This window comes from Trachurus japonicus, chromosome 16 (assembly GCF_045865225.1).
Source record: "Trachurus japonicus isolate A0001 chromosome 16, Traja_1.0".
Lineage (NCBI taxonomy): Eukaryota > Metazoa > Chordata > Actinopteri > Carangiformes > Carangidae > Trachurus > Trachurus japonicus.
In genome coordinates, this window is record NC_140922.1 from 37122336 (window position 1) to 37137733 (window position 15398).

At 42.4% G+C, this 15398-nt stretch overlaps 1 protein-coding gene across 1 annotated transcript; it reads right to left on the bottom strand.

Moving 5' to 3' along the window:
- Positions 1 to 122: 122 nt before the first annotated feature.
- Positions 123 to 15042, bottom strand: decr1 (2,4-dienoyl CoA reductase 1, mitochondrial). Its single transcript, XM_085803208.1, has 10 exons — positions 14940 to 15042; positions 12845 to 13047; positions 12350 to 12407; positions 12123 to 12209; positions 5101 to 5248; positions 3724 to 3823; positions 3560 to 3632; positions 3311 to 3457; positions 1286 to 1348; positions 123 to 386 (listed from the first exon to the last, which is right to left on the bottom strand). Exons 1-10 carry the CDS (start codon positions 15018 to 15020, stop codon positions 327 to 329), a joined length of 1020 nt encoding a protein of 339 aa, XP_085659334.1. The 5' UTR covers positions 15021 to 15042; the 3' UTR covers positions 123 to 326.
- Positions 15043 to 15398: the final 356 nt, after the last annotated feature.

Below are 15398 nucleotides of genomic sequence, written 5' to 3' on the forward strand. Positions count from 1 at the left end.
GACAGCTTGAAAACATTGTTGAAACATGACTGAAATAGATGAAACAACATCTGAAGAGTCAAAGTAGAACAAAGACGGAGGCTGTGGAGGTAACAACAGTTTAGTTTTATTATCAAACATCTGGCCACACTGAGCATGTGCAGACAGTCACATGACATCATTATATAAAACAGGCTTAGCGGTGTTAGAGGCATCTGATTGGTCGGTTCGTCTCATCCAGATGACATCATCAGGTGGGTGTGGTTTAGTTGTCTCATCCTGATGACATCATCAGAGGGGGGTGGTTTAGTCATCTCATCCTGATGACATCATCAGGTGGGTGTGGTTTAGGATCCTTTAGTGTTTCTGATCATGGCCTCCATCATCGTCCACTGCTCTGGAGTCACCTGGGATCAATAACATCGTTAATGTCACATTACATCATTAAACATGACATCATACATGGGCATTTTACGGCCTGCGATGCAGGTTTTCTCCACAGCGGAGTTTCTGACCACCGCGACCTGTCAGCGGTAGCCTAGACCTCGGGACCGGGCCGGTGTTTCACAACCCTCCATCAGCCGAATCATAACTGCTGACAGTTATAAAGCAACATCACGGCACCTGATTATTATTTCCCCAACACTAAGGTTTAGCAAACTGTGATTAAATCGCTGGGTTTTCTGACGTGATCGACCATATGACTGATTGTAGCCACGTGCGTCTGAAGCCTCCAACCACCAACGGCTACGCTTGTAATCAAATCAGTCTTTTTTTTTTCATGTTGGTGCTGTTAGGCAGCAGCAAATGAGTATTGTGTTTCTTCATAAATAAAAGGTTATCTACATACAAATAGAACAGTCTCACTGAATCAGAACTGAAAAGGATCTGAGTGCTTAATTATAATATTCAGGTGTCTGTGAACATTATTAATTGGTGCAGTCATTTATGGTCAGTAAGTTTTGATAAAACAATCTGCCTTGAGTCCATATTTATATCATAATACAGCATGTTTCTTCAGTGATCTGTGATGGATATAAGTTGAAAATGCGATTACATGGATTGTGGGCTGTCAGCCTATTGTAATGCAATCATTTCCACCAAATATATGTAGTTATATAGGCTAATATATAATTATATATAATTCAGCAATAAATATTTGATGTTTCAATTTGATTTCGAATCGTGTGGCCCTTCACTCACTTTATCAGAGTCAGTGTGGCCCTCTGGAAAAAATAATTGCCCACCCCTGCTTTACATCATTAAACATGACATCATCATGAGTTGATCAGATGAAGCTTCTCACCCTGCGCAGCTCGTTGAACTCTCCCGCCATGGACACGTACTCGCCTCCGTCGAACCGCACCACCTGAACCAACACAGATACAGGGATATTACAGGTATATTAGTATATTACAGGTATATTACAGGTATATTAGTATATTACAGGTTTATTACAGGTATATTAGTATATTACAGGTATATTACAGGTATATTAGTATATTACAGGTTTATTACAGGTATATTAGTAGCTATATTACAGGTATATTACAGGTATATTGATGTGTTGATGAGAAGAAGTCATCACAAAAAGAGTTTATTAGGAAAAAAGAATCATGTCACAGTAATGTTGAATCTTGGAGAGTCTCTGGTGCCAGTGTGAGACCTCAAAGCCTTAACCTTATAAACGCTTTCTAACTGTAAAACTCCTCCTTCACCTCCTCCCAACAGGAGGATGTAGCTGACCAGAGTCATAGACAGAAACAGGAACTAAACAGGATCTAACCTGTAGAGTTTACATCACCATCCTAACCTCTGGACCAATCTAACAGAAACATAGTTAAGTTATATTCAGAAACAATGTCCAACAGGAACAGGGTGAAGAACAAGAAACACATTTCACAAGAGTCACTCATCATCTCATCTATTAGATACTAAACACATAACCCAACATCTTTATATACGTTATATGCTGTAAATGTGTCTTTCTCTCTTATAACATCTACATTTATTCTATTATATATATTCTATAAACTGTCAATCATCACAAATGAAGTTCCTATCGTCCTTCAGATTTTGAATTGACCTGAACTAACCTAAGTTGAGGATAATATACCACACAGATAGGCCTGGGACGATAACAGATTTTGCTGGACGATATATTGCCCCACAAATTATTGACGATAAACGATATTATTGACACATTTTTGAGAACAAATTAACCACTAATATAATAATAATATTTCATAATAATGCAAGTAGACCCTTTTAAATGCGATAAACTTTTATTTCTCATGAGTATTTTTTTTTAACCATTGTAATTGGAATGACAAGAACTTATATAGCTACTATCCTAAATAAATAAAATAAACAAAAAATAATAAACAGTGCAGTGCAGCTCTTCTGTCCAATAACGTTACACACCTGAAGCTCCACTTTTCATTCAAACAAACTAATGTGACTTCCACAGATGTAAGATTTCATCAATGAGACCAGCATTTATCTCCTAAAAAGTATTAAACCAGCTGGTGGTAAACCTCTAAAAACCTGCTGATAAGTTTTCTTAGTCGTTTTCTCCCCCAATGACGGAGGTTGACCGGCCCGTGAGCTGCTGCAGACCATAATACATCCATGCTGCAGACCATAATAGCCTACATCCATGCTGCAGACTGTGGGAAGCCCTGCTCCTCCTGCTCGCTGCTACCACAGTAGCTCCACAAACGTTGGAGGAAATCTCAGGCGATATGTGGATAAACTGACCACAGACTGGGCTCTAAACTGTGACTTTCTGGCATGAAAAAATATTAAAACTTTAAAAAGTGACGTGTTAACAGTGCGGCAGCGGGAATTACAGTAAAATAGCTTTTAGCTGCTTAGCTTTACAGCTAGCGCTGCCGGTTGCTGCCAAATGCATTCTGGGAAACAAAGATCCTGAATGACTGAAAAGAGGGTTCACTCCTTTCATTCTGCTATGAAACAAACGGCCCAGGTGCTGAGACCGATGCAGAGTGAAGCCTCTTGTCATCCAGCCTGGTTGGAGGGAGAAACCAGGAAAACAAATACGTGCGCATGCACATGGCGATTTATCGAGGCCGGAAAAACTATCGAGTTCATTTTCATTTATCGTGCGATTAATTGATTTATTGATTATCGTCCCAGGCCTAGAAACAGAACTTTACTAAACTCTGATCCAGGACCAGTCTGACCTTCTGTGACCTCAGCAGCTGCGTTTCCATTTCCCCTTGAAATGCGCAAAACCTAAATATCGAAATGAAAAACTGTCGCTTTTATTTTGTGAAAATCTGTGATGGAAACGCAGCCAGTGACTCACCGCTCCAGACATCCAGGTGGCGTAGTCGCTGCTCATGTACGCCGCCAGGTTGGCGATCTCTGCTGGTTGCCCCAGGCGACCGGTGGGGATCCGACCAATCATGGCCTTCTCAAACGCTCCGGTCGGGTCCAGGCGGCTGAACGCGCCCTGAGACAACAAACAAACAATAACACATGAACAAACAGGTAAACAACGACATCATCACCCGCGGCGTGGTCAGGTGACATCATCACCACGTGGGGGCGGTACCTTGGTTCTGATTGGTCCGGGCTGGATGATGTTGAACCGGTGACCGTAGCGACCCCACTCTGCAGCCAGAGACCTGGTGCACACACAAAGGTATCTGCGTTACCATGGCAACCACCCATCGGTGATGAACAGGAGAAAGGTCAAAGGTCAAAGGTCAGACTGACTTGTAGAGCGCCTCGACGCCGGCCTTCGCCGACGCACTGGGAGCCACGAAGCCAGAACCCGACTCAGCGTAGATGGTGGTGATGGCGAGGAACGAGGCGCCTGCAACACGATGAGAAACAACATGAGAAACAACATGAGAAACAACATGAGAAACAGGAGAAACAACATGAGAAACAACATGAGAAACAACATGAGAAACAACATGAGAAACATGAGAAACAAGATGAGAAACAACATGAGAAACAACATGAGAAACAACATGAGAAACATCTAAAACAAGATGAGAAACAAGATGAGAAACAACATGAGAAACATGAGAAACATCTAAAACAAGCTGAGAAACACGATGAGAAACAACATGAGAAACAACATGAGAAACAACATGAGAAACAGGAGAAACACGATGAGAAACAACATGAGAAACAACATGAGAAACACGATGAGAAACAACATGAGAAACAACATGAGAAACAACATGAGAAACATGAGAAACAACATGAGAAACAACATGAGAAACAACATGAGAAACAACATGAGAAACATGAGAAACAACATGAGAAACAACATGAGAAACAACATGAGAAACAACATGAGAAACAACATGAGAAACAACATGAGAAACAACATGAGAAACAACATGAGAAACAACATGAGAAACAACATGAGAAACAACATGAGAAACATCTAAAACAAGCTGAGAAACAACATGAGAAACAACATGAGAAACAACATGAGAAACAACATGAGAAACAACATGAGAAACATCTAAAACAAGCTGAGAAACACGATGAGAAACACGATGAGAAACAACATGAGAAACAACATGAGAAACATCTAGCCTGGCTCTCGCCAGACCCTTGTAGTTCCGCAAAGCTACGCTGAGCTCCACACAAGGGTCTGGGACTGCTCCATAGGCGATTCATTTCAGAAGGCGGGGCCTTGTAAAAAAATCTTGTATGTGATTGGATAAACCACTTGTCCGTTATCTTGTTGACGTGCTACTTCAGCCACTCACTGCGAGCCGCCATTGTTGTTTGACTCAAACAGTCGCTTCAGCGCTACGTCACACCTCAGAAAGTCCTGCCCGGCGATCCTGATTGGTTCATTATTTTTTGCTCCGGGGAAGAAGTTTGCATTGGCCTCGAGTCCAGACCCTTGTGTGAAGCTGAGCGTAGCGCCTCTGGTGGAGCTTTGCGGAACTACAAGGGTCTGGCGAGAGCCAGGCTAAGAAACATCTAAAACAAGCTGAGAAACAACATGAGAAACGACTGGACCGACAGCAGCTTAGGTGCTGTTGATCCAGACCATAGACCTGTATAAACCAGTATAAACCGGTATAAACCGGTATTAAACCGGTATAAAACCTAACCTCTAACCTTTCTGACTCTTGATCAGCCTCTTGCCCATCTCCAGGGTAACGAAGGCCGTCCCGTTGAGGACGATGTCGGTGATGCTCTTCCAGCCGTTTGGTGACAGACGCTCCGACGGACACACGAAGTTTCCTGCTGCGTTGTTGATGATCACCTGCACCAATCAGGAGACACCAAGCTGTGATGTCACACGCTGCGCTGTGATGTCACACGCTGCGCTGTGATGTGATTCTGTGTGGTTGTGTTTCTCTTCAATAAACTGTTGAAATATCAGAAGTTTGGTTTGGTCGACTACTCACTGCAAAAACTCTACATCTTTCCAAGAATATTTGTCTTATTTCTTGTCAAAATGTCTCATTTCTAGTCAAAACTAATCTCTTTCCACTTAAAATAAGACTCATCACCTAAAAATTAACTTGTTTTTAGATCATTTTCACTTGTTTCAAACTAATTTTCACTTGAAATAAGTAGAAAAATCTGCCAGTGAAAGCAGGTTTGTTGTGTTTGTAATAAGGAAGAAAAACTTGCTCCACTATCAGATTTTTCTACTTATTTCAAGTGAAAATCTGCTTTTAATGTGATGAGTCTGATTTTAAGTAGAATGAGATTCGTTTTGACTAGAAATAAGACAAATATTCTTGGTAAGATTTTGAATTTTTGCAGTGCTGTTGTGTGTCCCGACCGTGAGCTGTGGCTATTAGCTTAGCTCGTTAGCTGTGGCTATTAGCTTAGCTCGTTAGCTGTGGCTATTAGCTTAGCTGGTTAGCTGGTATTTCCTCCATATTCTACTCCAGTTTCTTTATCAGATTGATTTAATGCTGCCTGTTATTATGGGATGCTGCTGCCCAACTCCTGCTGCTCAGGCAAAACGGAGCCAAGAGTTTACTGCTAAATAACCTAAAGAAATCCTAGCTAACATGCTAATTAGCTTGCTCTTCTACGACCGCATTGCATTGTGGGATACATACGGGAGTAGGAAGTAGTGTACATCGCTTGTGCTTGTGTGTGTGTAGCTGTATATGTTCAGTGTGTGTGTGTGTAGCTGTATATGTTCAGTGTGTGTGTGTGTAGCTGTATATGTTCAGTGTGTGTGTGTGTAGCTGTATATGTTCAGTGTGTGTGTGTGTAGCTGTATATGTTCAGTGTGTGTGTGTGTGTAGCTGTATATGTTCAGTGTGTGTGTGTGTAGCTGTATATGTTCAGTGTGTGTGTGTGTAGCTGTATATGTTCAGTGTGTGTGTGTGTAGCTGTATATGTTCAGTGTGTGTGTGTAGCTGTATATGTTCAGTGTGTGTGTGTAGCTGTATATGTTCAGTGTGTGTGTGTAGCTGTATATGTTCAGTGTGTGTGTGTGTAGCTGTATATGTTCAGTGTGTGTGTGTAGCTGTATATGTTCAGTGTGTGTGTGTGTAGCTGTATATGTTCAGTGTGTGTGTGTGTAGCTGTATATGTTCAGTGTGTGTGTGTAGCTGTATATGTTCAGTGTGTGTGTGTGTAGCTGTATATGTTCAGTGTGTGTGTGTGTGTAGCTGTATATGTTCAGTGTGTGTGTGTGTAGCTGTATATGTTCAGTGTGTGTGTGTGTAGCTGTATATGTTCAGTGTGTGTGTGTAGCTGTATATGTTCAGTGTGTGTGTGTGTAGCTGTATATGTTCAGTGTGTGTGTGTGTGTAGCTGTATATGTTCAGTGTGTGTGTGTAGCTGTATATGTTCAGTGTGTGTGTGTAGCTGTATATGTTCAGTGTGTGTGTGTAGCTGTATATGTTCAGTGTGTGTGTGTAGCTGTATATGTTCAGTGTGTGTGTGTAGCTGTATATGTTCAGTGTGTGTGTGTAGCTGTATATGTTCAGTGTGTGTGTAGCTGTATATGTTCAGTGTGTGTGTAGCTGTATATGTTCAGTGTGTGTGTGTAGCTGTATATGTTCAGTGTGTGTGTGTAGCTGTATATGTTCAGTGTGTGTGTGTAGCTGTATATGTTCAGTGTGTGTGTGTAGCTGTATATGTTCAGTGTGTGTGTGTAGCTGTATATGTTCAGTGTGTGTGTGTGTAGCTGTATATGTTCAGTGTGTGTGTGTAGCTGTATATGTTCAGTGTGTGTGTGTAGCTGTATATGTTCAGTGTGTGTGTGTAGCTGTATATGTTCAGTGTGTGTGTGTAGCTGTATATGTTCAGTGTGTGTGTAGCTGTATATGTTCAGTGTGTGTGTGTAGCTGTATATGTTCAGTGTGTGTGTGTAGCTGTATATGTTCAGTGTGTGTGTGTAGCTGTATATGTTCAGTGTGTGTGTGTAGCTGTATATGTTCAGTGTGTGTGTGTAGCTGTATATGTTCAGTGTGTGTGTGTAGCTGTATATGTTCAGTGTGTGTGTGTAGCTGTATATGTTCAGTGTGTGTGTGTGTAGCTGTATATGTTCAGTGTGTGTGTGTAGCTGTATATGTTCAGTGTGTGTGTGTAGCTGTATATGTTCAGTGTGTGTGTGTAGCTGTATATGTTCAGTGTGTGTGTGTAGCTGTATATGTTCAGTGTGTGTGTGTAGCTGTATATGTTCAGTGTGTGTGTGTGTAGCTGTATATGTTCAGTGTGTGTGTGTGTAGCTGTATATGTTCAGTGTGTGTGTGTAGCTGTATATGTTCAGTGTGTGTGTGTGTAGCTGTATATGTTCAGTGTGTGTGTGTGTAGCTGTATATGTTCAGTGTGTGTGTGTAGCTGTATATGTTCAGTGTGTGTGTGTGTAGCTGTATATGTTCAGTGTGTGTGTGTGTAGCTGTATATGTTCAGTGTGTGTGTAGCTGTATATGTTCAGTGTGTGTGTGTGTAGCTGTATATGTTCAGTGTGTGTGTGTAGCTGTATATGTTCAGTGTGTGTGTGTGTAGCTGTATATGTTCAGTGTGTGTGTGTGTAGCTGTATATGTTCAGTGTGTGTGTGTGTAGCTGTATATGTTCAGTGTGTGTGTGTGTAGCTGTATATGTTCAGTGTGTGTGTGTGTAGCTGTATATGTTCAGTGTGTGTGTGTGTAGCTGTATATGTTCAGTGTGTGTGTGTGTGTAGCTGTATATGTTCAGTGTGTGTGTGTGTAGCTGTATATGTTCAGTGTGTGTGTGTGTAGCTGTATATGTTCAGTGTGTGTGTGTGTAGCTGTATATGTTCAGTGTGTGTGTGTGTAGCTGTATATGTTCAGTGTGTGTGTGTGTAGCTGTATATGTTCAGTGTGTGTGTGTGTAGCTGTATATGTTCAGTGTGTGTGTGTGTAGCTGTATATGTTCAGTGTGTGTGTGTGTAGCTGTATATGTTCAGTGTGTGTGTGTGTAGCTGTATATGTTCAGTGTGTGTGTGTAGCTGTATATGTTCAGTGTGTGTGTGTGTAGCTGTATATGTTCAGTGTGTGTGTGTGTAGCTGTATATGTTCAGTGTGTGTGTGTAGCTGTATATGTTCAGTGTGTGTGTGTGTGTAGCTGTATATGTTCAGTGTGTGTGTGTAGCTGTATATGTTCAGTGTGTGTGTGTGTAGCTGTATATGTTCAGTGTGTGTGTGTAGCTGTATATGTTCAGTGTGTGTGTAGCTGTATATGTTCAGTGTGTGTGTGTAGCTGTATATGTTCAGTGTGTGTGTGTAGCTGTATATGTTCAGTGTGTGTGTGTAGCTGTATATGTTCAGTGTGTGTGTGTGTAGCTGTATATGTTCAGTGTGTGTGTGTAGCTGTATATGTTCAGTGTGTGTGTGTAGCTGTATATGTTCAGTGTGTGTGTGTGTAGCTGTATATGTTCAGTGTGTGTGTGTGTAGCTGTATATGTTCAGTGTGTGTGTGTAGCTGTATATGTTCAGTGTGTGTGTGTAGCTGTATATGTTCAGTGTGTGTGTGTGTGTAGCTGTATATGTTCAGTGTGTGTGTGTAGCTGTATATGTTCAGTGTGTGTGTGTAGCTGTATATGTTCAGTGTGTGTGTGTAGCTGTATATGTTCAGTGTGTGTGTGTGTAGCTGTATATGTTCAGTGTGTGTGTGTAGCTGTATATGTTCAGTGTGTGTGTGTAGCTGTATATGTTCAGTGTGTGTGTGTAGCTGTATATGTTCAGTGTGTGTGTAGCTGTATATGTTCAGTGTGTGTGTGTGTAGCTGTATATGTTCAGTGTGTGTGTGTGTAGCTGTATATGTTCAGTGTGTGTGTGTGTAGCTGTATATGTTCAGTGTGTGTGTAGCTGTATATGTTCAGTGTGTGTGTGTAGCTGTATATGTTCAGTGTGTGTGTGTAGCTGTATATGTTCAGTGTGTGTGTGTGTAGCTGTATATGTTCAGTGTGTGTGTGTGTAGCTGTATATGTTCAGTGTGTGTGTAGCTGTATATGTTCAGTGTGTGTGTGTAGCTGTATATGTTCAGTGTGTGTGTGTAGCTGTATATGTTCAGTGTGTGTGTGTAGCTGTATATGTTCAGTGTGTGTGTGTAGCTGTATATGTTCAGTGTGTGTGTGTAGCTGTATATGTTCAGTGTGTGTGTAGCTGTATATGTTCAGTGTGTGTGTGTGTGTAGCTGTATATGTTCAGTGTGTGTGTGTGTAGCTGTATATGTTCAGTGTGTGTGTGTGTAGCTGTATATGTTCAGTGTGTGTGTGTAGCTGTATATGTTCAGTGTGTGTGTAGCTGTATATGTTCAGTGTGTGTGTGTGTGTAGCTGTATATGTTCAGTGTGTGTGTGTAGCTGTATATGTTCAGTGTGTGTGTGTAGCTGTATATGTTCAGTGTGTGTGTGTAGCTGTATATGTTCAGTGTGTGTGTGTGTAGCTGTATATGTTCAGTGTGTGTGTGTGTAGCTGTATATGTTCAGTGTGTGTGTGTAGCTGTATATGTTCAGTGTGTGTGTGTAGCTGTATATGTTCAGTGTGTGTGTGTGTAGCTGTATATGTTCAGTGTGTGTGTGTAGCTGTATATGTTCAGTGTGTGTGTGTGTAGCTGTATATGTTCAGTGTGTGTGTGTGTGTAGCTGTATATGTTCAGTGTGTGTGTGTAGCTGTATATGTTCAGTGTGTGTGTGTGTAGCTGTATATGTTCAGTGTGTGTGTGTAGCTGTATATGTTCAGTGTGTGTGTGTAGCTGTATATGTTCAGTGTGTGTGTGTAGCTGTATATGTTCAGTGTGTGTGTGTGTAGCTGTATATGTTCAGTGTGTGTGTGTGTAGCTGTATATGTTCAGTGTGTGTGTGTAGCTGTATATGTTCAGTGTGTGTGTGTAGCTGTATATGTTCAGTGTGTGTGTGTGTGTAGCTGTATATGTTCAGTGTGTGTGTGTGTAGCTGTATATGTTCAGTGTGTGTGTGTAGCTGTATATGTTCAGTGTGTGTGTGTGTAGCTGTATATGTTCAGTGTGTGTGTAGCTGTATATGTTCAGTGTGTGTGTGTGTAGCTGTATATGTTCAGTGTGTGTGTGTAGCTGTATATGTTCAGTGTGTGTGTAGCTGTATATGTTCAGTGTGTGTGTGTGTAGCTGTATATGTTCAGTGTGTGTGTGTAGCTGTATATGTTCAGTGTGTGTGTGTGTAGCTGTATATGTTCAGTGTGTGTGTGTGTAGCTGTATATGTTCAGTGTGTGTGTGTGTGTGTAGCTGTATATGTTCAGTGTGTGTGTGTGTAGCTGTATATGTTCAGTGTGTGTGTGTGTAGCTGTATATGTTCAGTGTGTGTGTGTGTAGCTGTATATGTTCAGTGTGTGTGTGTGTGTGTAGCTGTATATGTTCAGTGTGTGTGTGTGTAGCTGTATATGTTCAGTGTGTGTGTAGCTGTATATGTTCAGTGTGTGTGTGTAGCTGTATATGTTCAGTGTGTGTGTGTGTGTAGCTGTATATGTTCAGTGTGTGTGTGTGTAGCTGTATATGTTCAGTGTGTGTGTGTGTAGCTGTATATGTTCAGTGTGTGTGTGTAGCTGTATATGTTCAGTGTGTGTGTGTGTAGCTGTATATGTTCAGTGTGTGTGTGTGTAGCTGTATATGTTCAGTGTGTGTGTGTGTGTAGCTGTATATGTTCAGTGTGTGTGTAGCTGTATATGTTCAGTGTGTGTGTGTAGCTGTATATGTTCAGTGTGTGTGTGTGTGTAGCTGTATATGTTCAGTGTGTGTGTGTGTAGCTGTATATGTTCAGTGTGTGTGTGTAGCTGTATATGTTCAGTGTGTGTGTGTAGCTGTATATGTTCAGTGTGTGTGTGTAGCTGTATATGTTCAGTGTGTGTGTGTAGCTGTATATGTTCAGTGTGTGTGTGTAGCTGTATATGTTCAGTGTGTGTGTGTAGCTGTATATGTTCAGTGTGTGTGTGTAGCTGTATATGTTCAGTGTGTGTGTGTAGCTGTATATGTTCAGTGTGTGTGTGTAGCTGTATATGTTCAGTGTGTGTGTGTGTAGCTGTATATGTCCAGTGTGTGTGTAGCTGTATATGTTCAGTGTGTGTGTGTAGCTGTATATGTTCAGTGTGTGTGTGTAGCTGTATATGTTCAGTGTGTGTGTGTGTAGCTGTATATGTTCAGTGTGTGTGTAGCTGTATATGTTCAGTGTGTGTGTGTAGCTGTATATGTTCAGTGTGTGTGTGTGTAGCTGTATATGTCCAGTGTGTGTGTAGCTGTATATGTTCAGTGTGTGTGTGTAGCTGTATATGTTCAGTGTGTGTGTGTAGCTGTATATGTTCAGTGTGTGTGTGTAGCTGTATATGTTCAGTGTGTGTGTGTAGCTGTATATGTTCAGTGTGTGTGTGTAGCTGTATATGTTCAGTGTGTGTGTGTAGCTGTATATGTTCAGTGTGTGTGTGTAGCTGTATATGTTCAGTGTGTGTGTGTAGCTGTATATGTTCAGTGTGTGTGTGTAGCTGTATATGTTCAGTGTGTGTGTGTAGCTGTATATGTTCAGTGTGTGTGTGTGTAGCTGTATATGTCCAGTGTGTGTGTAGCTGTATATGTTCAGTGTGTGTGTGTAGCTGTATATGTTCAGTGTGTGTGTGTAGCTGTATATGTTCAGTGTGTGTGTGTAGCTGTATATGTTCAGTGTGTGTGTTACGTCAGGAAGTCCGGTCAGACTCTGGATCTGGTCGATACAGTGAGAAACGGCCTCGGGGTCTCTGACGTCACACTGGACCGCGTGGACCTGGAGACAGAGGGGAGGTTAGACCGGATCAGACTGGGTCAAACTGGTTCAGACTGGTTCAGACCGGATCAGACCGGATCGGACCAGTCTGACCCGGTTTGAGCCGGTCCGGTTGTGGTCCTAACTGGTTCTGGTGTCACCTTGTTTCCCGTCTGGCTGCCGATCTCCTCGGCGGTCTGCTGCAGGACGTCCAGCTTCCTGAGGAGACAAACAGCTGATCAGGATGTGGTTTCTGATCGGAGATCAATGATCAATGATGTCATCATCAAACAGAAGGTTTAGAGACTGAACAGGCTGAGGAACTCTTCTGTCCCTCAGTCTGTCAAACTGTTAAACCAGAGTTTGGTCTCTAAATAGACCCTCAGGTTTATGTACAGACTGAGCACTGGCTGTTGCACCAAAGACACTTTGTAATGTTGGATTTATGTTGTGAGGAGTTAGGAGGTAGTTTGTGTTTCTTTAAATGAGACCTTTGAGGGTAACATTTATGCTTTCTGTAAATGTCTGTTTTTGGTATGTTGTTTTTATTTGTGTGAAACTTTGGACGTCATGGGACACAAGACACATTTCAGAGAGATCTGAAGATAAAGTGTTATCTTATCTTAATCTTATTTTATCATGGTCATGTGACTGACCTGCTGGCGATGACGCACTGCGCCCCCAGCTGGGACAGCGTGGTCGTCATGGCGCGGCCCAGCCCCGTCCCTCCTCCCGTCACCAAGGCAACCCTGTCCTTGAAGCTTCCCGCCGGCAGCATGGAGCCTTCAGCCGCCGGGAAGAAACCGGACTGAACCGGACCGGGACCGGACCGGAGCGCCGCGCCGCTGTGGAAACACGACTAAAACAGAGAGAGGAGGTGTCAGTGGTGAAGGGGGCGGAGCCACAACGATGACTCATCACCTCGATGGGCGGAGCCACAACGATGACTCATCATCATCACTGACTGTTGTTACACACATTAACATCTCTGTGATGTCACAGCTCTGAATCAACTGGTTTCCTGCTGAGAATCAATAAGCTGTAAGAAGGAAGGAAGGAAGGAGGGAGGGAAGGAAGGAAGGAAGGAAGGAAGGAAGGAAGGAAGGAAGGAAGGAAGGAAGGAAGGAAGGAAGGAAGGAAGGAGGGAAGGACGAAGGGAAAGAAGTAAGGAAGGAGGGAAGGACGAAGGGAAAGAAGTAAGTAAGGAAGGAAGGAAGAAGGGAAAGAAGTAAGTAAGGAGGGAAGGACGAAGGGAAAGAAGTAAGGAAGGAGGGAAGGACGAAGGGAAAGAAGTAAGGAAGGAGGGAAGGACGAAGGGAAAGAAGTAAGTAAGGAAGGAAGGAAGAAGGGAAAGAAGTAAGTAAGGAGGGAAGGACGAAGGGAAAGAAGTAAGGAAGGAGGGAAGGACGAAGGGAAAGAAGTAAGTAAGGAAGGAAGGAAGAAGGGAAAGAAGTAAGGAAGGAGGGAAGGACAAAGGGAAAGAAGTAAGGAAGGAGGGAAGGACGAAGGGAAAGAAGTAAGGAAGGAGGGAAGGACGAAGGGAAAGAAGTAAGGAAGGAGGGAAGGACGAAGGGAAAGAAGTAAGGAAGGAGGGAAGGACGAAGGGAAAGAAGTAAGGAAGGAGGGAAGGACGAAGGGAAAGAAGTAAGGAAGGAGGGAAGGACGAAGGGAAAGAAGTAAGTAAGGAAGGAAGGAAGAAGGGAAAGAAGTAAGTAAGGAGGGAAGGACGAAGGGAAAGAAGTAAGGAAGGAGGGAAGGACGAAGGGAAAGAAGTAAGTAAGGAAGGAAGGAAGAAGGGAAAGAAGTAAGGAAGGAGGGAAGGACAAAGGGAAAGAAGTAAGGAAGGAAGGAAGGACGAAGGGAAAGATGGGAGTAAAGAAGGAAGAGGAAAAAGGAAGGAAAGATAGAAGGAGGGAGGGAACAGATTGAGTCAAAAAGGAAGGAAGAAGAAGTAAGGACGAAGAGAAGGAAAAAGGAAAAAGGATTGTGGAAAGAAGGAAAGAAAAGGGAAGGAAAGGAAAGAAAGATGGAGGGAGGGAACAGATTTGTTCAAGGAAGGAAGAAGAAGGAATAAAGAAGGAAGGGAAAAGGGAAGGGAAGGAAAGTAAAGAAAGATGGAGGGATAGGGAACATATCGGGTCAACTGGATCAAAAGAGAAGGAAGAAGAAGTAAGGATGAAGGGAAGGAAGGAAGGAAGGAAGGAAGGAAGAAAGGAAGGGAAAAAGGATTGTGGAAAGAAGGAAGGGAAGGAAAGAAAGATGAGGGATTTGTTCAAGGAAGGAAGAAGGGAAAGAAGGAAGGGAAAAGGAAATGAAAGGAAAGAAATGAAAGGAAAGAAAGATGGAGGGAGGGAACAGATTTGTTCAAGGAAGGAAGAAGAAGGGAAGGAAGGAAAGACACTAAGGTTAAGAGGCTTGATCGAGTCAATACAACAACAACAACAACAACAACAACAACAACAACAACAACAACAACAACAACAGTCTGTGTGTTTTCAGATCAAAGGGACAAATGTTACTAATCACTTCATTAATAACTGATCAGCTGATCAATAACTGCTCGTGCCCGCTGAGCTCGTGCCCGCTGAGCTCGTGCCCAGAGGAGAGGAGAGTAGGTGAAAGGTGAAGGTGCAGGAGCAGGAAGGAGTTTGACTGCAGCGGACCGACAGACCATAATAACCAGACTGCTGCTTATTGATGACGCATGACGTCACCGCGTCCCCCTGTGACGTCACCGTGTGGTCTCCTCACCCTGTGCAGTGACGTCTTCATCATCATCTTCATCCTCCCGCTCCAGAGTCTCGATGCTGCTGCTGCTGTCGGCGCCGCCATCTTGGATCTGGATCAAACCAACTAACACCCCCCCTCTCCTCCCTTCACAGTGGTTCAGTCCGGATCAAACCAACTCTTTTTTTAAATTTTTAATTTAATTTAATTTAATTTAAATAAACAAAAATGAAGATAAGTGAGTAAAAAACAAAACAAACACATATCAAATATAGAAGGGAAGAGAAAAAGTAAATAAATAAATCAAAACATACATGAAATCATCCAGGATTAAAACAGTTGTTACGCTACATTAGTCAGATCATTTTAGGTCTTTGGCATGTTGGTTTGGACTTAAAACATTTTAGAGACTTAATATGGAGATGGAATTCATTTAAAAAGTATGTGAAGATGGGTGGAGGTTTTACATATTTGGCTTTGTGA